This window comes from Hetaerina americana, unplaced genomic scaffold, assembly GCF_022747635.1.
Source record: "Hetaerina americana unplaced genomic scaffold, ioHetAmer1.1.p SCAF_5, whole genome shotgun sequence".
NCBI classification, from domain to species: domain Eukaryota; kingdom Metazoa; phylum Arthropoda; class Insecta; order Odonata; family Calopterygidae; genus Hetaerina; species Hetaerina americana.
The window spans coordinates 5,880,547-5,902,595 of record NW_027287095.1 but is presented as its reverse complement, the minus strand read 5'-3'; the positions used below and the strand labels follow the sequence as shown (position 1 = coordinate 5,902,595).

Here is a 22,049-nt window from a genome sequence, read left to right as displayed (position 1 = left end):
ATTATTATCTATCTATTTTCCTCCGGGCGGATGCTATTGATTTTTGAGCTAAAGAGAAAACTAACTCTTATTATTTTGATTTAATGTTCACATTCCCTTCTGTGTTTCATGTTAATGGATAATGTCTGTTTCTAGTTGATCGTGATCATCTTTCTCCGTTGTTGTTCAATTCCAGTGCTTCTGGTTTTGACTCGATAAAAGCCGTTCAAGAGGCTTCGACGAGGGTCATCAACGGCATCCCCAAAGAAAATTTCCAGCGGGCGTACGGGGAATGGGAGCAACGTTATACTAAGTGTGTAGCAGCTCAAGGAGTATATTTTGCAGATTATTAAGTCGATGTACGTATATCATCAATAAAATTCTTGTAAAAATATCAGTCCTACCACTTTTGGGCCGGACCCTGTAACTAAGATGAGCAAAAACACTCCATATTACTATAGTTTTGGGATTAACATTGTAGGCCAAACGTGAGTGAACAATCTCATTCCGATATTAATTTAAAAGGATTAAAATGAAAAGCTTTCATCGATTAAGAAACTGAATTGAAATTATTAATTTGTGATGGAAAAAATTAGAACATGGAATGTAAAAATGGGAGGCAATGTTTATTTTTTATGCATATATTTTCAGGAAAGCATTAATTTTACTTCCAATGAGCAGTCAGTATTTTAATATGAGATGATTTAATGATGAAATCTTAATTTAAATAGTACATATATTTCGGTAACAGATGTTTTCCATGAAAGGTAACTATGGTGTACGATTGAAGTATTTATGTCGTATTAACATTTCATATATTTAAAGAGGTATTCGAGTGCTGTCCTAATGATGGATGGGATTAAGGGGTGACTCCTAATGTACTCGATGAGGTACCGCAGAGCTGAGCACACTTTCCCCTTAACGGCGTCGCTGACCACCCGCTTGTCCGCCACGAAGGAGTCCACGTAGGGATACACACGATGGTAAATGCCCACGGCGGATCCCGGCTGGTCGGCGTCTTCTTTGCCCACCAGGATCCCGTGGAGCTGTCCACCGGAGACCAGGGGTGCCCCGATGTCACCCTATATAACGAAGGAAGACAATTTGAAATGGTAGTCACATAGAGACTTCCCCAGAGAGAGAAAATCTCCTAATCGAACGGTATGCTCATGTGTCGACGGAATATTTTACTTAAAGTACTAACAAATTCAAACTTAACCTTCACACGGCAAGCTACCTCGATGGTTCTACACCTAGATAAATAGTGAGGGGATCATTGCGGCCCTAGTATTAGGGAACGGGTGGCAAATGGAGTCTTGGTTAAGAGAGAATGAAAAAGCAGTCGGTATAAGAACGATTTTTTCACGAAAGCTTCCACGCCGAGAACCTTACTGAGACACACTCCTTTAAACTTGAGTGAGATATTAAAAAATTGTAGCGGCAAAAACTAGAACAATAAAATTGCAGAATCAAAAGGTATTTCTAGGCAAATATTAATGGAGATTTTAGCAGAACATGACACTGATTCTGTTTCGGTAGATAAATTAAAATAAAAAATAATTAACTTAAATTTTAAATACGTTTCACGTACACAACGAGAGGAAAATGTTTCTAGACCTTATGTATGGGAAACACGCAGGTAGCCACACTGACACTACATTGAACTTTCGTCAGTTCAGTATTCAATTGCTTATGAATCAATTCATTCCTTCCAAATAATTTCGTTCACACATTCCCCTCATTTACTTAACAAGCTCCTTTTAATTCCCACCGGAAAAGATTTCCGAAAATAAATTATTCCTATGGCATAATGATGGTAGAAGTTTGAAACGTCTGAGAATATTCCTCAATAAAAATGAATAATTATTTGCAGAAACATATATAAAATACTTACGTGAAGGCCTTGAGATCGGAGGCACAGCAGTCGGCAGGTAGTCTTGGGAACGGTTGCACAGTTGAGGTCGTCCATATTGTCCGCTTGTTTTACTGAGAGTTGGCTCTGAAATATTGCATATAGTGTTGATATTAATTAAGAGATTCAATATTAACGAATACATAATGCCACAAAGATTTTGACATTCAAACCGCGAAATCTGGAAAAATCGTAATAATAATGAAAATTGACAATATAATCGAATATTAGACTGCGGTAAATGGGTTCGCATGCATCCCAACTTGTTTTTCCTTTCGCCTAGTCGCTACAATGTAGAAGAACTTTCATCCATGCAAGTTATTCTTGTGGAAATACCAACAAGGCTGCATTATAGTTCGGGGGAATGTGCATTGATTAAAGGTTCAAAAAATAAGTGAATGCGCTACTGTACATTTTCGGCGTTCCACTCGAAGGTAGAGGCTGGATCGTTCGAAGCGGTTCCGTTGAACACTCCATTTGCCAGGTTTACATTAGGATCATAGTTCACAATGCTGAATGGTGATTCGACCTGAAAAGGAAAAGCCGTTTGATATGTAGCATACATTCCACCGTGATGAAGTTAACATTTTGGCTCGCTTCTGTGGGGCCAGAAGAGCAATTCGTCCAATGGAATGAAGTTATTGCATTTAAAATATTAGTCATTATAAATTTGGATTGACTGAGAAAAATGCTTTTGTTGAACTGAAAAGGATATTCTTTACACAAAGGATATTTGATTTAGTGTATTTTATATATTAGGCTTTGGAAGGAAATTTGATCGATGCAACCATTTTCGAGCGTGCCTGACAATTTTCGTAGGTCATGCAAATATGGAATACATTTGAAAATAAGGAGTCTTTCTACATATTATTCGGCCCTTTCAATCTTCTTAATGTTTCCAATAATTGGATTGGCAGTCCAAAACAGTAAATAGAATAATATAATAAAGGTAATTATCGTTAACCGATGTTGATTTATCGTAGAACTCGAAAATATTCGCCCAAAAGTAATTGCGATAATAGATCGGGAGCAATCTCGTTAAATTAGTGATGCCTTCAGATGAATATATTTTATTGTTTGAGAAACATTTCCGGGGTAGTAGGTTGTAATACGCACCTTGACGACAGCCAAATCGAAATCCTTGTTGAAGGGATCATACAGAGGGTGCAAGGTGACGTGTGAGACCTGGTGCAACGCTTCCTTTTGGAGACCAACGGCCACTTCCAAATAGTCCGTTTGTGCCCTTCAAGAGATGTAAACGGAGAGGAACATTGAATAAAGCCCCTGGGTATTTCTTGTGGTTGTCACCAATTGCACCGAAAACACTTTTACCCGAGATGATCACAAATAAATTAAAGTTTAGTTTGAACGTCTAAGTTTAAATTTTTCACAGTACTTTCATATAGTAAGGTATACTTTTTTCCTCGATTCGTAACGGCTTTATACACAGTACATTCTTATTTTCAGACATTGTAAATTAAAATGAAGCATTAGGTACTTACGTTTGGACGCACTGCGCGGGAGTCAAGACCAACGAGTCTCCAATCACAGCGCCGCTGCACCTGTGTTGTCCCATGAACCGGACGGATGCCTGGAGAATGTCAATTATCAAATCAAGCGTCGGTTTGAAGGTGAAGAGAGTTCTTAAATGGAACCATTAGGATTACCACATTTCTAAACACCGTCGAACAACACATGGAGGAGATTCAATACATGAGGATACCCACCCGCTCCACAAACCTTCTGTCTCTTACTACTGATTCAATCATACGTATCTTATTTACCTCACGGGAATAATGGCATCTCCTCTCATTACCTGTGTTACAGTTTGCATCTCAACATTCATTAAAAATGGACTCGGGACATTTCTCCAACATTACTTATTATAAATCACTACTCAATGAGACGTACAGGTCAACCATCATTGTTATCTCATTATTCCATTAGGTGTCCACTTTCCTTGTATCTCCGCAAGTCTCACAGTAAAATGTCATTTTTGATATTTCAAATATTCCACTTCATTTGTAAATAAGCCTGAGATTTATGAAAATTTATATTTACATCTCATATCACAAGCAGAACGATAGTTCCACAGTGTTAGTAATCCTATAAAATACAATTGTAAATCAGGCTTGGATTAGTAGAACGTATACATTGTGAAAAGCAAACAGCATCTTTGTTTAGTCCGCATAATATTTGAATCTTATGACCCGAGTTTAAACCTGATACTGTTTCAGACAAGAGGATGAAATTATGTATTGAATACCGTTTGTTAAGTTTGAACTGTTTAGTGGAATTAACACAGTCGCGTTTTTTCTTTTTATTAGGTCGCTTATTAGCAGAGGACTTACGTGAATGGGAATATCCTCTTGTGACACATCACGGGCATCTAAGGACACTGAAACTAAGAATAATATAACAGATTATTGTTTCACTCATGGGAGATGCTTTCATTTCTTGCAGAACTGTTATTTTTATTCCATATAATCCATACTTAATCATTTCCATCGTGGTTAGCTGATAAAACATTGCACATTTTTGTTATTTTATCTCGGAGGAGCACGTTATAAACCTCTGAAAGGCGTCTTATTTCACAAGATCTCTAATTTCGGGCTGACTCATTCGTTCCACTGTTTGCATAGATTGAAACATAAGAAAAGGTCAACTTCAGCAGGAGATTTTTTCCTAAATTTCTTAGTAATGAACCTATTCACTTGTCTTCCATTCATTAGATTAGTGAACGCCGCGAATTTATGAAATACTCGCATTGCCAAAAAAGGTTCTTTATTAATTGAAATTAACCACTCCTCTGAGTAAAAACATCCCGAGAAAATAAGCTGATAATGAGTGACAAAAATTTAAATTTAGAGCATGAGTCAAGTGAAGAGATAAAGATACCATGGAAAAGCAGCAAGCTGCAGCAGGTGAATGAGTTTGATTTATTTTTATATTTCGATATTTGTACATATTTTACCGAAATCAAATAAATAAATTTACATAGAATTAATTGAAAAGGGTACCGGAATGTTAGTTATAATTAGAAATGATTGCATCGTAATGCGCAATAGCGGATTATTCCGTTGAAGTGACTTTCACGTGTTCGCCCGCTTTTTCTTTGAAAATGTATTTTTGTTATAAGAACTGAAAAAATCAGATTCTAAAGATTTATCATAACAAGATTCTAAATAAATATCATTGTACAATTTAATGCAACAATTTCAGAGCGTAAAAATCATTCGCCTTGACTGGGACTCGAACCCAGATCCCTCAATATCCGGTCGAGTGCTTTAGCCACTTAAGCTACCGAGGCGTCCTCTTAAACTCTGAAATTTTGGGGCTTTTAAAGGAACTAGATGTTATGACGAAATACCGTACATACAATGTCACATGCATTCGTAGTCGTGCGCGAGGCGCCACTGTCCACGAGGTTAAAAGCCAACTTTAAACACGTATGGTGTTTTCCCTTTGACAAATTCCAAAGAAACTGCGGGAGATGCCGCAACAGTAACTTTTAACGGAGTCATCCGCTAATGTGCATTTTAATGCAACAATTTCAGAGCGTAAAAATCATTCGCCTTATTATCATATATGTGTGTCTAGAGTATTATCGTGTCGTATCGCACTCCCTCAGCTAAGAAATGGTTAGATAGTTTATCATATAGTAGTTTTTAAATAAAATAAATCCTCATTTCAATATTCAGGGATACAAGTATTTTAAATGAAATTTTAGGGCTTGCATATCAGGAACAATTTAACTCTTGAAAGTCGAAATAGTGAATCAACTCACCCAAAGCCAATGCCAAAACAAAAAATGCGGACTTCATGATGGAAGTAGTTGCTGCGTGAATCGGTTGAGTTGAAACACAAATCTCTTCCTCTCCTGTATGCCTGGACGATTGCCGTACGAATGGAGGGCCCGTATTTATATCGTCAGTTGAATATGAACTCTCTTCCTCCTTTATTTTCCTTCTCTAGCCTCTGACCAATGATGGCACGGAGTCTCTTGATTCATTTTTCCTGAGCATTCATGATAAGCAACTGCAACTGCCCGTTATCGCATAGGGGGTGACCTTGCTTGCTGACCACGTTTCCTACGATGCTCGTAGACATTCCGCGATTGGTTAAGAATTTTTTCGCTCCTAATTATCTTATACTATTTTGAACCTATTATTCGGAATAAGATTGGTTTATCTCTTGTAAGGGACGTAAATTAGGCGAAGAAGCCGTGCAGTTATACGAAATGAATTCTTAGTGTAAAATATTTTTTGGTTTTTCGTTTGAAATAAACTACATGTGAAAACTACTTAAAATATTTAAATGATCTAAGTTATATTTAATTATTCCAAAACAGGGTTATTATAAAAACATGCATTCTTTATGAAACCTTGTCTTACAAAATACCCTGATGTTTCATCGCTGCAAAGAGACGAGTTAATCGGGCTTTGGGAATCCGGCAGATAAATGTACTTGTTTTATTTCTTAAACCATCGCATTGAAAATTTAACTGTGTCGAGTAAAATAGTTTGGGAGAATAAGAAGACTAGCGTTTACTAATGCCTCTTACTAGTCATTTTCGGGAAGCAACCTATATACGATGTATTCAGAAGTGCTTCAACAAATTTCCTTGATTTGGAAATGCAAAAATTTTACATTCACCGGGACCGGGACTCAGGGTAGTCTTAAATTCCGGGTTCGGACAATTATTAAGATAAATGATTTGTAAGTTGTAATTTCATTCTTTTATTTTGAAAATCAGCAGATGGTTCGGTTATAGTTTCGCAGTTCTTCGAATAATGAGAGTGTTTGGTTAGAATCCTCGTCTGACACTGCATTCAATGCCGGTTACCAAGTCTCTTGAAAATATAATGCTGAACGTTTTTCTAATAAGGCTCTTGAAAAATCAAGTAGTATTGTGGCAGGAGGAGAAGATGTATAAACCATCATCTATGCAGGCAATGAAGCAGTAATGGCGGATGAAGAAAATAGAATTGTACGTTTTAGATAACAGCGGACCACGTGAGCGGCGAAAGAATTGGAAAGGGGCATAAAAGTAGGAAGGAAATGAATAAATGAGATAACCGGGAATGGAGGCTGTAACGAGAAAGTAGAAGGAAAAGGAGTATTTATGTGTTTGGCAGCAATAAAGAAGTTATGGGGACGGCGGATTTTGAACATCCGACTGTTGACTACAAATGTAATTCTGATAAAACTGTGAAAGAGATGCGGAAGGTGCATTGAAAAGCTTGGAACGATAAAAAGAGCAATCATGGAAAGTTTTGAAATATGTTTTTAGGAAGGAACTTGAAAGCCCAAGGCAAAAGAATTGAAAAAGGCGAAGGCAATGACGATCACATTAGAGGAAAACAAACTGCAGATAGAAGGATTAAAAGAAAACTGTGATTATTAGGGGTTATTGTTCTTTGGAATAACCTCCTGAAAAAATTAAATGAGGGTTAAATAAAAAAAAGAGATTAATGGGGACCAGGAAGGTATGCAAACCTTTATGGCGTAAATATTTCAGAAATTACACACAAAAAGAATAATAAACACATGACCGAGTGGGTTGGATGACATCCAACAGAAAATATTAAGTCCCTCTTAATTTCGAGGCGAGGGTTAGAGGGCGGAAATTAGAGATAAATGATGTAATTTGATGGTAAGAGGAGAAAAGGCTAATGAGGAGTGCTATAGGTAAGACAAACGCCAGGTATCATGGGAACAGAATGAAGAGTGATGATTTTTGTTAGTAAAGAAACGTGAGAGAAAGATAGATGGCGCAGCAAGAGTAGGGAGAGCAGGGGAAAAGTACAGTGTATACATAAAAAAAGATTTTGGACGGACAAACACCCCATTTTTAAAAGCGTCTTTAAATCTAGTTAATGCAAAGTAAATATTTTTAAAATAAAGAAGTAAAAAATAGTGAAAATGAAATTGCCAACACGGTATTTTCTGACGAAGAAATTCCTGAAAACTATATTTTCATCTTATATTAAAATATTAACTCAGGAATAATATCTATTTATAATATGAATTTATATATAATACATTTATAATGCTCATCTAAAAAATTGATATTTATAGTCACAAACATCAACAAAAACATGCGAATAACATTTAAGATAAACATTAAGCCAGGTTAGTAAATCAGAGGACGGGAGTTGTAATCGGATATTAAATGATAAAAATGTAATTTTATCATGGAAAATATTTAAAATATGAGAATGCATGATTTTAATTTTAGACGTGGGACAAAATTCCAAAACATTCTTTAATCATGTAGTCAGTGTAGAATCACGGACAACATTCATTTGATAAAATATGGTCTGCGTTGAATGGGTCGATTCCAAATTTCACAACGAAAGTAGACAGATCGACGTAAATGGATTTTCCTCCATGTATCTGTACAAAGGTACCTAGATAAGGCGAAGAAGGCCAATCGTTTTTCAAATCCAGCTGATTTTTTAATTGATCTTTCCTATTACTCCCAAGTAAGGTCGGGAGGTTGCAAAGTACGTTTAACTGGAAGTCAGAAAAACCTAAATCTGAGAACTTCAACGGCACGCCATATATCCTCGTGAGTTCTCCATTGACCACCAGAGGACCACAATTTTTTTCAGATTCAAATCCCTGTTACATATTACACACAATAGCCTCTTGTTGGGGACTTAGGGTCAGCAATTAACTTCCTCCTTCCCGCCTCGTGATAGCGTCCAGTTACACATAATTGTGATTAGGACTGGATTTCCTTCATATTTTCCTTATTTGTGCGCTATCGTCCAATCGAATAATTCTCTGATAAAATCCAACCGATCGCGCAAGTCAGAGTATATGCGAGCGGTGTCACCTCTGACCTTGCATTTTACTTATCAACCCCACAGCACACACGGTATAATATAAAATCATCATCGCACACACAGAGTCATTTACCGAGGAGATCCAGTTCCGTCGACATCCCGAGTTGTCAGAATCGAAGCCATGGCCACATCAATCTTTGTCATCGCCGTTCTATTTTCCATTTGCTGGGGTGAGTTGTGCTTTCTGTGTAACAATAACATTCAGAAAAGGGAGAGGAGATTCAAAATCCATTTTCCTTCAATGGTAAAATGGAGGTAAGAGGGTTTTAATTTACTTAGGAGCCAATAATTTTAAATGATGTTTAAAGGGGATGAATGTGTTCTTGTATATTATGGGTGTTGATCGCGCATGTTTTCTTTAGACGGCGGTGTTTCAAGTTACTGTCATGTTGTAGACATTAATAGGGCATTATTTTACTCTGTGGCAGTATAAAATTAACAATCCCCGAGATGCCTCATTAGAAACTATTCCCATAGTACACCTGATTTATTTAAAGCAGTTTTTCATTATGTTTCATTTCACAAAAGCCCCTTTTGGTTGCAACGGCAAGACCGATATACTACAAAGAAAAAAGAATAATAGTTTTACTTCCATCCAAATCTCCGATTCCGCATTATATTCCAGAATTAATAATTATTCTATCATGTTTTAATAAAAAAATCGTCAAAGACTGCCTGATTGATTGAAAAAAATATACTCCTCATTTATCTTTTCTTTTCATCCTCAATGAAATAAAAGCATAGGGTAACTAGTCCGGAAACGGCACTTCGACCTTTATATCGGATTTTGAACATTGATATAACAATTTGACAATTACATACACCTAAGCCCTAGGTGGAGGAAAAACCACCTAGTCGGGAATGGATACCGCGAATTCTGGGTTGTTAGAAGAGGACGTCAACTCTTCGCCACCGGGACAAACATGTCAACATAGTATACGTATTATATATATATATACATATATATATGTATATATATACCATATGTATATCTATATTAACTATATAAATAATATATAACCACCTAGACGAGAATCAATCATGTAAATTCTGGGTATGTATACATGGTATATGTGTATATGTAGACTATTTTTCTCATTGCTTTTATCAGGAGTTACTTTGCCTATTGTATTTCCGAGTCCAGCCTGTATGGACCCCAGTCCATTATGAGTTTTTTCCATTCCTCGCCAAGCACAGGTATAATAATACTTATTTCTTACTCACGCCTTTGCATCAACAACCAATATATATATATATATATATATATATATATATATATATATATATATATATATATATATATATATACATTCAAACACGAAATCCCGCCAAACGGCGAATAAATACTCATATATACAGAAACAGATATAAGGAAAAGGGATAGGAACACATATAAAGGACGAACACAATAGAGGTGGGGAAGGCGGAATCGAACGGATCACAAGAGTAAAAATATTTCCTCAACCGGGACTCGAACACCGGATCTTTCCACTTGCCGGGCGGATGCTCTTAACCACTTGAGCTATCGAGGATAGTCAATTTACCCTGAGATCCGTGGGTCTAATATGTCGCCATGCGCCCCGATTCTTTCAGCCAAGAGATGGCGTCAGGGGGCTGTTTCACCCACCAAAGGAGAAATAGACAATACACAAGGAAAGGAAAGGACAGTGGGTTAGAATTCATACAACATCATACAGGAAAGGAACAGTGCGTTTCGTGGCGTAAATTGACTATCCTCGATAGCTCAAGTGGTTAAGAGCATCCGCCCGGCAAGTGGAAAGATCCGGTGTTCGAGTCCCGGTTGAGGAAATATTTTTACTCTTGTGATCCGTTCGATTCCGCCTTCCCCACCTCTATTGTGTTCGTCCTATATATATATATATATATATATATTTATATATATATATATATACATAATATAAGTATTCCCCGCCAAGCACAGGTATATCAATACTTATGTCTTACTCACGCCTTTGCATCAATAATCAACATACCGTACTCTAAGAATATCATGAAAAATATGTATTCTGGTTCGACATAGATTCCTGCTATAAAATCCTCCATTGCTTTCTTCCGTAAATCCTTCGCCTCCGCAATTTTTTGGCTCATTTGCTACGAAATAACGACCATCACCTCCATTGTAATTTGCAAACAAGTAATCCTTTCCCCGGCGATAAAACTATCCTTTAACATTTCGAAGGTTAAATTGGGGAACCACATTGGCGAGGGAAGACTTGAATTTGTCATTCACCAGGGCCCGTACCCAATTTTCGTTTAAATTATCAAAGTCTCACACATTGCAATATTTTATCAATAGCCTATGCACTGATAATTAACACTAAGGCATTTTGGCCACATTTTAATTAGATATATCATCATCCTGTGACACAACTCTCTCCGTCGATTTTTATAATTCTTTGACATTTTAATTCAATAAATATTGATTTTAACCTCGTTTAGCTCATTATTACATATTCCTACTCAATATTAAACGTAATCTTCATTCATAATTGTTAATCAGAGTTTAAATAAACTATGCAGCATGCTTTCAATATCTTTTCATTTTTTAGGACGCGTAATGTCAATCCACAGGCCGATGCTAAAAGGAAATGCCATTAATGCAGTGGAAACGGATCCATACAACTTATTCTACCAGGTAAGACTTATCCCAACGGTTAATGATCAAAATGATGGCAGAGAGCGAGTTTAAAAAAATTATAATAGCGGTGAATACTAAATCGGGTAAGAAAAAGCCCATATTATTAGGTGAACCTCTATTGGGTTCGAAGGAGGACTAATTACCACCGTGTAAATCCTCAGATTACATCGAAATTGTGGCAGGGATCATTTCAGTTTGAAATCGCTAAATTCCCAGGGACACTGTGAGAGATATCCAATTATCATTATTTTTTGCATTGAATTGATATTGTCAAGGATATATTTAATCTCTCATCCATGCATTCCCAGCGGAATCTGTTAGCAACAGGTTGCCCAGGGCAACATGCTTGATGTAGCATTTGTCTTTGAATTTATCTTTCCACTTAAAAAGTGGATCTTGTAAAAAATAAAAAGTTTAAATTGCTGACGATTGCCTAATTAAGCCCGACATTAATTCCAGGTGGACATTCGGTATAACGGGAACCATGTCTGCAGCGGTTCCATTCTTGGGAAATATGACGTCCTAACGACCGCCCACTGTGTTGCATGGTGAGTAGCCGCCTATATTCTCAATATTTCGTTGAAAATCTAGATGTCTGGGTACATTTTCCTAAACACCATCATTACTTAGCCTTCTTTATGCAAGTAACTCTATTCAATGCTTAATTTTTGGACAATTTTCATACTATTTAATTTAGGAATCTAACTTCGGTAGGCATCGCATGCATATATATATATATATATATATATATATATATATATATATATATATATATATATATATATATATATATATATATATATATATATTTATATATATTTATATATATTTATACATATAACAAAGTCGTAAATCGTGTTACTTACAACAGTTATAACTCAAGAACGTCGTTACCGATTTTAATGATATTTAGTTTTTTGGATTCGTATCAGCCCAGAAAAGCAGAATAACCATTAAAATATCGTAAAAGTATCGTATCGTTATCTGCTCATAGCATTGGTTTTGAACGCTGCTCGTGCTAGATCGGACTTTGTGGTAGCAGTTGCTTCTTCTGGCATAGCGGTCGTATCGTTGGAAGGATACCGTACGGCTCATTCAGCGATGAAGTTGCCGTTAAACCTACAAAATTATGAACAAGTGGCATGTAACATTTGGAAACAGTCCGCAATGGCCAAAATTTTATTTGTATCTGAAATCAGGTGGGACGAATTCAAGATGGCTCAGAAACGCGCTATGGAAGCACTTGACCGGACATTGAAAGATCTGTGCCATGACTCGAGATGCTTTGGTGGGGCAAAGATTTTACTTTCTGGTGATTTCGGCCAAACGCTGCTATTCATTTCAAGATGGACTGCTGCCGATGAAATAAATGCTTGCGTCAAATCATCAAATCTATGGCGCTATATGAAGAAACTTCAACTAACAACAAACATGAGAGTTGCATTGCTGAACAATCCGTCTGCTGATGATTTCTCAAAGCAATTGTTGACTATCGGTAATGGCCGTGTTCCTGCCGACAAATCGAGCGGATTGATTTCATTTCCTCGGAATTTTTGGAATTTTGTTTCATCAACAAAGTGTTCCCGAATATCATTGATAACCAAAAAAATCACAAATGGTTGATTGAAGGAGCAACTTTAGTGGCTAACAACAAAGATGTGGATGACTTAAACTTCTTAATTCAGTATGAAATCGTTAGTACTCTGCATTCATTCAAATCTATTGACTTCGTAACAAACGAAGACGAAGTCACCAAGTATCCATCTGAATTTTTAAACTCCTTGGATGTGCCGGCTTACCACCGCGCCATTTACAGCTGAAGGTTGGCTCGGTGGCTATGATGCTTCGAAACCTAAACCAACCAAAACTATGCAATGGAACGCGTTTGGCGATAAAAAAAATGATGATCATTGAGATTCACGAGAATATACTGAAAAGAGTATTAGTGGTCTGAATCAAGAAAACCCATTTTTTTTCTTGTGACCAATTATATGTGGCATGTTTACTTGTTGGTAAACCATCCGATTTATTTGTTCTTGCGCCTGATAAAAAACTGAAAATGTTGTATATCAGCAGGTGCTTGACTCTAGAGAATAAACCCGAATGTATATATATATATATATATATATATATATATATATATATATATATATATATATATATATATATATATACACATTCAAACACGAAATCCCGCCAAACGGCGAATAAATACTCATATATACAGAAACAGATATAAGGAAAAGGGATAGGAACACATATAAAGGACGACCACAATAGAGGTGGGGAAGGCGGAATCGAACGGATCACAAGAGTAAAAATATTTCCTCAACCGGGACTCGAACACCGGATCTTTCCACTTGCCGGGCGGATGCTCTTAACCACTTGAGCTATCGAGGATAGTCAATTTACCCTGAGATCCGTGGGTCTAATATGTCGCCAAGCGCCCCGATTCTTTCAGCCAAGAGATGGCGTCAGGGGGCAGTTTCACCCACCAAAGGAGAAATAGACAATACACAAGGAAAGGAAAGGACAGTGGGTTAGAATTCATACAACATCATACAGGAAAGGAACAGTGCGTTTCGTGGCACGCATAGCCAGAAGAAAGGGATGAGCCACAATCTATGTATATATATATATATATATATATATATATATATATATACATAGATTGAATTAAAAATATCTCTTTTGACAAGCCATTGTAATACTTACTTTTGTAGTTTAATTGATTTTTTTGTAATATTATTATAATAAGTCAAATATGATTGAAATCGTTACAACCGTTCTTGATTTACATATGGTGTAACAAAATTGTTCATTGATTGTTTGGCGGTACGAAGTTTGCCGGGTCAGCTAGTTGCTTATAAACATTAAGGCATATGCTGAGTTATTCTTGTCCTTAGCCTTGGAGTGTAAGCGAAAGTAAATGTTGAAACGCCTAATGCTAGGGGAAATAATCCTGAAATTTATTTGTGGAGTAATATAAAAGTAATTCATCTCTCATTTTAGGCTGAACCCTGCGAATATTTTAATCCTTGATGGGAGCAGATTTCTAAACGCAACGCTAGGCACGCACCACGTGGATGAGATCCAAACACATCCCCTGTTCAATCCCAACTCGCTGGACTATGATGCCGCTATAATTAAGGTAGGTCACCAGCCATTTTTTTGCTTTTAATGATGTCTCCAATAGTATTTATCAGGATTTTTTAGATAAACTTTTTTAAACTCACCGAAAACAAAAGCAAAACCTACCACATAAGAGGATAAAATATAATTAATTAATTATGTGTATTAAGTTATTATTAACTTTAAGATGATTAATAGTTGTTCGAGGTAAAAATGCAAATGGACAGAGGGGAAAGATGGCCGATGCTAGCGAGCGGTTGGGGGAGTATGGGGACGGGATGTGAGCTTACTCGGTGGCGGGAAGAAGTGAGGGAAGTGGCACTTGGAAGTGGAAGTAGGTGATTACATTACATTCGGAATAATGTATTATTAACGTAGCCGGACGTAAACCACCTCAGTAGCCCCTTTGACAGCCACTCTAACTTAAAGAGGCATTTCAAGTACTTTCATGGGAAAAACTTTCAAAAGTTAATTATTTGTAGAAAAGGATTGCGAGTGAATAAAGTATTATTGTTGAAAGTTGATTTCTTTTACGTCGGGGCTCGTAGGGTTTACTGTAGATTTATATTAGTTAAGGATACATTTGTCAATGGGCATTATGAATACTGGAAATTCGCCGAACGGGTAAGATGCTTGATAACTTTTAATTGGACACAGTGTTGCTCATCCAAGGGGCTTTACTAGCCAAGTTGTGTGTAGTGCTTGATCGGACTACAAAAATCGTTTTGTATATAAACATTTTTCTTTCACCGTTACAACTGGGCCACGCATTTTCATTGCCTGTGCTGGTCAATCCATCCACATTCAGTGGTTGAATGCCTATTGAAATAAAACGTGGCTTAACCCATGTGAATCATTCCCAGGTTACGGAGCCCTTCAAGTTTGGCAGATACGTCGACAAGGTGGAGCTTCCCCAGGGGGAGGTGGACGATCTCCCTCCTGGGACCAGAGCATTAGTGAGCGGCTGGGCATCCAAGTCGGTGAGTTTCCATTCCACCATATCCCAAAGAGAATTAGTAAGCATGTTTTTGCTGCTCATCGTACGGGTGGGGAAGGCGGGATTGAGCAGATACCAAGAGACAAAATATTTTCCACCGTAATTCGGGTTTTTCGTGTTTGAATGCGTACTTGGCCAATGCAGCCTGTCTCTTTCTTCTTGCTAATCGTTTGACGAATCGCAATGTTCCTATCATTCATGGCGTTGTATGATTACTTAACCTACTCTCCCTAACTCTGGTCATCGGAATCTTCTGACCCTCTCACCAGAATCTTCTGGTGAGAATGTCAGAAGGTTCTGATGGCGACGGTCGATCCGTCGAAACGTCAATTTACATATCTGAGTGTCATATCTTTGTGTTTCTATGTTTTAAAAATCTACGCCTCTATTTATATATATACATATACATATATATATATATATATATATATATATATATATATATATATATGTATATAGCCGGCCTCGGTGGCGGCGGGGTAACGTCCTCGTCTGCCAATCCAAGGGTCGCGGGTTCGCGTGCGGGTTATATATATATATATATATATATATATATATATATATATATATATATATATATATATATATATATATATATATATGTATATAGCCGGCCTCGGTGGCGGCGGGGTAACGTCCTCGTCTGCCAATCCAAGGGTCGCGGGTTCGATTCCCGCCTGGGTGGGTTTTTCCTTCACCTAGGGCTTGGGTGTTTGTAATCGTCTCCATTGTTATTCTTTGTTAATTGTCCGATGTAAAGGCCAGAGTGCTGTTTTCGGACTAATGGCTAAGTAAATAAAAATAAATAAATAAATATATATATATATGTACGAGGGTCATCCGGAAAGTAGTACCCGTTCGTGAAATAAAGACACAAAAGTAAATATTAACAAACATGAAAAATTTTATTTGAAAGAGGATACTTTAAACTACTTCTCAACATAATCTCCAAGCAAATTAAGGCATTTGTCATAACGTGTGACAAGTTTCTGTATTCCTGCTGCATAGTCCTTCGCCGCCAGCTCATTGAGATACGCGAGGGACCCATCTTGCACAAATTTTTGCATAATGCAGATGGTGTTTAACAATTTCATGAACAATTGTTCGAGAAACATTGGGAAAATGCTCACAGATGTCATCAATTGTGACGCGCCGATCGTTCCTCACGAATTCGTCAACTGAGCTCACCAGTTGGTCTGTAATGACAGACGGTCTCCCCGAACGCTCATCGTCGTGTGTGTTCCCCCTCCCCATGTTGAAGTTGCGACACCACCGCCGAACAGACGACTCGTCCATTACATTGTCTCCATACACCTCCTTTAATTGGCGATGAATATCACATGGGCGAACGTTTCTTGCATTGAGGAATTTAATCACTGCCCTCACTTCACAACTGGCGGCGTTCTCAATTTTTTTAAACATTGTAAACAATCACAGAAACAACACAGGCAATGCTAGCGTCACGCAACTTGGCTCAGAGAAGGCAGACAAGCCACTGAAGCTATCTGACCTCGTCCAGCGGCTACTCGCGTCGTCAGCACTTCATGCGGCACGAACGAGTACTACTTTCCGGATGACCCTCGTACATATATATATATATATATATATATATATATATATATATATATATATATATATATATATATATATATATATATATATTGCATATTTGTAATGATTTTTAAAGAATGATATATATTTTGGCATCAATTTAAAATAATAATAATACAATTTCCCCAAATGATTGTACACAGAATCAATTATTTCATTTATTGAGTCACTATTTTTAGCGGGAACAAATCTATTTTATTACACATAGGAATATATAAAATTTTTTAGGTTTAAATCATGTTTCCATTTCTCCACTTTAGGAAGAAGGTAAGGTTATCTTGGCAGCGGACGTCACCATGATTTCCAAAGATGAATGCAACCAGATGTATCAGGGCCAGCTGCCAATCAGCGATCGTATGATCTGCTCTAAGCCCTCGAAGAACGCTTCGGTGCCAAAAAGTTGTCTTGTAAGTGATATTCCTGTACTCTTTGTGCAAAATTTCTTATCAGTATAATCAAGATCTAATGAAACGGGACTCTTTTTGGTGGATCCGTTTAATTTTAAAGGGCTTATAATACTGCAAATACTTTTGTAGAACATAAAGTAATATCCATCAACAAAAGAGAAAAGGTTTGCCACCTGTTACTCCAACTTTTCGGTTTTTGAGGAGTGTGCTCTAAATAAAAAGGAGGAAAAAGATAATTGAGAATGTATCTTCTAAATAGATCTAAGTAACGTTTCTCATCATTGACATATATGTCTCCGAAGACTACTGCGGTGGATCACAATAAACTCAATTGGATTAATTACGATTCAGTGCTGCAGTCTTGTTGAATGGCTGTGACAATCGGAAAGGTACGGAGAATTATTAATTAATAACGAGGTAATTAAAGGCCGAAAGGAGAAATAAAAATGTGTTGCACAATGGGAGAAACATTTTCGAAAATTAGATAATTTCCTCAGTTTCTTCCTTCTCTTCCTTGAGAGAGGTGATGTTTCTTTTCTTTTTTGTGTTAATCAGTGCTTTGGGTTTTGTTCGCTAGAGCTAACTTCATAGCCTTGACGTGGTGGAAGGACTTGTGCGCTCCGATGACCTCTGGAGTTGTGTTGGTAGGAGTAATAATAATTGCTCCTGGTAGGGTCACCCATGCCATGGCAATCTTCCCACATTTTCATCACCCCTCCGCTCCCAACTCATTCCATATACGTAATCCCACACTCATTGAAATTCCCCTCCCAACTCTTTCTTCCCTTTCTTTGCCTGTTTGATAGATTTCGAAAAAGCATTTGATAGGATGAAGTGAGAAAAACTACTGAGTGTATTGCAGAAATATAAATAGATTGGGACTGGAGACTAATCCGCAACCTGTACATGCCTCAGAATACTCAGGTGCGAGTGAGGAACGGGGAGTCAGATGGACAGTATTAGGAAAAGGGTTGCCCTTTGTCGCCGTTGTTGTTTAACCTATATGTGGAGGAAATAATTGTGGAGGCATGGGAAGAATTGGAGGTAGGAAGGAAAGTTGGCGGGGAAATCGTAAATTCAGTAAGGTCCAGAAAGAAAAAGGCTAAGCTAAACATTAAAATAGGAGGGAAAAATCTAGAGCAAGTAGAGTAGTTTACGTATCTCGGAAGAGTTTTGCATCAACACAGTCAAAGTAGTACGGATGTAAGGAGAAGAATTACGCTAGGCAAAGAGGCTTACACAAGGAGGAGGGAGTTGACGACAGGAATGCTGAGTAAGGATATTAAGAAAAGACTCGTAAAAACTTTGATATGGAGCGTAGCTATGTACGGCGCGGAAACGTTGTCATTGAAGCAGGAGGATAGACGTAGACTGGAGGCTTTTGAAATGTGGGTGTGGAGAAGAGTGGAGAAGGTGAAATGGACTGAGAAGAAAACAAATGAGGAAGTACTTGGGATGGTGGGCGAAGAGAGGGGTTTGTTGGGAGAAATCCTATGGAGGCAGGAAAAGTGGATGAAAGGGGTTTTGACCGGCAGTGGGATGTTGAAGACTGTGATAGAGGGAAAAATATTGGGAAAACGATGAAAGGGAAGGAACAGGATAGGACTTTTGAGCGGCATGGAGGGATGAAGGAAGTACTCAGAGATGAAGGACTTGATGTAGAGTAGCTTGCTGGATTTTGTTTTGTTAGGAGCCAAGTATTTATTTCGTAGTTGTTTCCATCCAATACCTAGCTCAACCGGTAGATTACTCAATAAAACGGTGGTAAATATCTTCTCAGGAATGATGAATGACGTTTGGAGTAGAAAATTAGTTAGGAAGTTGAGATTGATACGTTAATTGTCTTTCACCCCATTGCATTCTAAAATCAAATGATCCTTGCAACACAGAGGATGGCGTAGCAGATGCTGAGGAAGGTAGTACATTTTTAGAACAGTATTTGCAGTGCGCGAAGGCAAATACGTGTGGCATTATACAAAAAACGCAAATATGTTGTTTAGGTTGAAAGTTCCATAAAACACAGGTTATGTAATGACGTCAAATAACTTAAATAAACAATCTCTTCATCTCACCTAAAATAATACTTAAATGCTGCCGGTGGAAAATAGTCTGAAATTCTTTAATAAATATTTTTATTTACATAGAAGTAAGTACAATATGATATCAAATGTTGGAAGAAATATTTTGCTAAAAACATCCGTTCGTGGAATGCTGAAATAATAAGTATAAAATAATAATTGATGTCCTCTGGTATGGTTCAATTGGGTAAGTAATATCTTTAGTAAAAGCGTCGCATAGCATAGTTTAATCTGACAATCACAAAATATGAATACTAAATTTGTTCTTTCAATGCCCCGGATCTATAATATTTGTTTACTTCGATAGACAAGAATAAACACTGCGTTCGGGATAACTCAGTCCAATTGTTAATTCCCTCTCGGCAATTAGTATCCAATCATGTGCATTTTTTTAATCGAGCAATATATAAGACATCGAATCAAATGCATGTGGGAACAACGGAAAACAGAATATAACACGAAATCTAGGGCCATCAGTAACATATATTTATTGAATTATATCAGCTCCTCCCGTTATTTCCATAAGTATTTGATTCGATGCTTAATATGTTTTACTCAGTTGTAAAAAGTGACAAAGAATTGAACAACTTGTGGACAAAGAATGCACACATTTTAAATAGGTTGCATCTTCGCAATCAATATTCAAACGAGCGTGGTGACGTTATAATGTCGGGACCTCTACCATTTCAAATTCTAACAAGCATACATATCTATCATAAAATTATTAGGTATGTATTACATTACACAGAAATGAAACAATTCATCGTACAATTTGTTGAAAGTAAGTTCGAGGAATATTTTCACATAAATTCTATGATTTACCACATTTTATAAACTCTTCCTCAATCACCCTCAAGGCGGATCCCGGGGCGCCCCTGGTGGTCAAGAACACGCTGTACGGGATGGCGTCGTGGGGAAGGGCCTGCGAAACTCCCGGCCACAACGTCGTCGTGTACACCGACGTCTCCAAGTTGGAATACTTCACACAGCGGAACATGTTCATTCACGAGAGGGCCAGTGCCAAGGTGTGCGCCGCCCTGCAGCTCATCATAACCACCATTTCAATGATTCCCGGGGTCCCCATGTGGGTTGGAACCGCCCTTGCATTTCTCAGCAAGTTGCTCGGCTGCTAGCCGCCCCTCATTTCATCCATCGCCATCTCGAAGTCAGTCAACGATTCGCGTCGAAGGGATCTTCAAGTAATCAACCTGCCATCAACGATCCACTCGAAGAATCAATTGTTTGAATGTCAGATTATTATTATTATTATATGTAATTGCAGCTTCATTTTACGTCACTACTCTGATAGATTTGTATATTAATCTATTAGTTTTCACAAAAATAACCACACATGAATTCCATCTTATTTAAAGGATATGGTCCTCAATCTCACTGTGCTATAATTTCCAATAAAGTATTTCGCAAACATTCTCTTTCTATTTTTTCAAACACTAAAAAGAAGATATGAACGTAAAAGAGTTGGTGACAGGCATTGAATGTAGTGTCAGACTATGATACTAACCAAACTGTCTTATCTTTCGAAGAATTGTGGAGCTATAACTTAACCATCTGCTGATTTTCATAATGAATGAAGAAAATCACAACGCACAAATAATTTTCCTTAACGAATATTAGAACCTGGAATTCAAGACTCCCCGGAGTCCAGGTCCCGGTGAATGTAACGTAATGTGAATGTGTACGATATTACGATACTATACTTGTACGATATTTAAATTGTCATTCTGCTATTCTGGGTTGAGGCGAATCCAAAAAAACCAAACATCATTGAAATGGAAGATACCATACGATATTTTTCGATAAGATACTTATACGAAGTTTTAATGATTATTCTGCTATTCTGGAATGAGTCGCATCGAAAAAACCAAACATCATTAAAATCGGTTCAGTCGTTCTTGAGTTATAAATGGTGTAACTAACACGATTGTCGACTTTCTTAAAAAATCTCGTATATGGTCACCCATGCCTGGTAGGTCGAAGGTTAGGAGCCAGACGAAAGGTAGTCCACGCAGCGTCTGTTCCTCAATGAGGCGGCTGCAAAGGCGTCTGACCCCATAGGGGCGGCCAGTAAGTGATGCTGTCACGTTAAAAACACTTTGGAGGAAGGCAATGGGAAACCACCTCAATTATAATTCCCAAGTATAATACGATGGGCACCACAGAGATTTTGAGTCCTGGCAACAACGGAGCTCGGCCCAATCGGCCATGTGTCGTGCCCGGCAGCGGGGGTCTTATGAAGAAATAAGCCAGTGGATCCTAGAAAGTTGGCAGGGTTTCAGAGGGACTTGTGTAAAAATTGGTTTGAAAAAGCTTAAGGCAATACCTCAACGCCAGTGCTGGAAGATTAGGAAGGGTAAACTCGGTGATGTGCCTGAAGAGATTATAAATGCACTTCATTCATT

The 22,049-nt window shown here is 37.6% G+C and overlaps 2 protein-coding genes across 4 annotated transcripts; one reads left to right on the top strand and one right to left on the bottom strand.

Moving 5' to 3' along the window:
- Window positions 1–666: 666 nt before the first annotated feature.
- LOC139694336 (trypsin-7-like) lies at window positions 667–5,787 on the bottom strand. 2 transcript variants are annotated; one of them, XM_071592836.1, is made up of 7 exons: window positions 5,679–5,787; window positions 4,243–4,295; window positions 3,394–3,482; window positions 3,008–3,134; window positions 2,304–2,420; window positions 1,874–1,978; window positions 667–1,061 (listed from the first exon to the last, which is right to left on the bottom strand). In XM_071592836.1, exons 1-7 carry the CDS (start codon window positions 5,713–5,715, stop codon window positions 783–785), a joined length of 807 nt encoding a protein of 268 aa, XP_071448937.1. In that variant the 5' UTR covers window positions 5,716–5,787; the 3' UTR covers window positions 667–782. The 2 variants fall into 2 exon arrangements, with proteins under 2 accessions (XP_071448937.1, XP_071448938.1); XM_071592837.1 differs by having other exon boundaries at window positions 4,243–4,289.
- A 3,042-nt stretch (window positions 5,788–8,829) lies between these two features.
- On the top strand, window positions 8,830–21,057 carry LOC139694237 (trypsin-4-like). Of its 2 annotated transcripts, none has more exons than XM_071592680.1 (7): window positions 8,830–8,915; window positions 11,316–11,401; window positions 11,864–11,952; window positions 14,417–14,555; window positions 15,400–15,516; window positions 17,405–17,551; window positions 20,487–21,057. In XM_071592680.1, exons 1-7 carry the CDS (start codon window positions 8,867–8,869, stop codon window positions 20,760–20,762), a joined length of 903 nt encoding a protein of 300 aa, XP_071448781.1. In that variant the 5' UTR covers window positions 8,830–8,866; the 3' UTR covers window positions 20,763–21,057. The 2 variants fall into 2 exon arrangements, with proteins under 2 accessions (XP_071448781.1, XP_071448783.1); XM_071592682.1 differs by lacking the exon at window positions 8,830–8,915 and adding an exon at window positions 9,883–9,942.
- Window positions 21,058–22,049: the final 992 nt, after the last annotated feature.

Excerpts from the sequence above, each read along its gene's own strand:
- LOC139694336 (XM_071592836.1), bottom strand. The coding sequence starts at position 5,715 with ATGAAGTCCGCATTTTTTGTTTTGGCATTGGCTTTGG. Across the intron at positions 4,296-5,678 it reads TGTTTTGGCATTGGCTTTGG|TTTCAGTGTCCTTAGATGCC; the intron begins GTGAGTTGATTC and ends TATTATTCTTAG. Across the intron at positions 2,421-3,007 it reads TCGATTTGGCTGTCGTCAAG|GTCGAATCACCATTCAGCAT; the intron begins GTGCGTATTACA and ends TTTCCTTTTCAG.
- LOC139694237 (XM_071592680.1), top strand. The coding sequence starts at position 8,867 with ATGGCCACATCAATCTTTGTCATCGCCGTTCTATTTTCCATTTGCTGG. Across the intron at positions 11,953-14,416 it reads ACCGCCCACTGTGTTGCATG|GCTGAACCCTGCGAATATTT; the intron begins GTGAGTAGCCGC and ends CTCTCATTTTAG. Across the intron at positions 15,517-17,404 it reads GCGGCTGGGCATCCAAGTCG|GAAGAAGGTAAGGTTATCTT; the intron begins GTGAGTTTCCAT and ends TCTCCACTTTAG.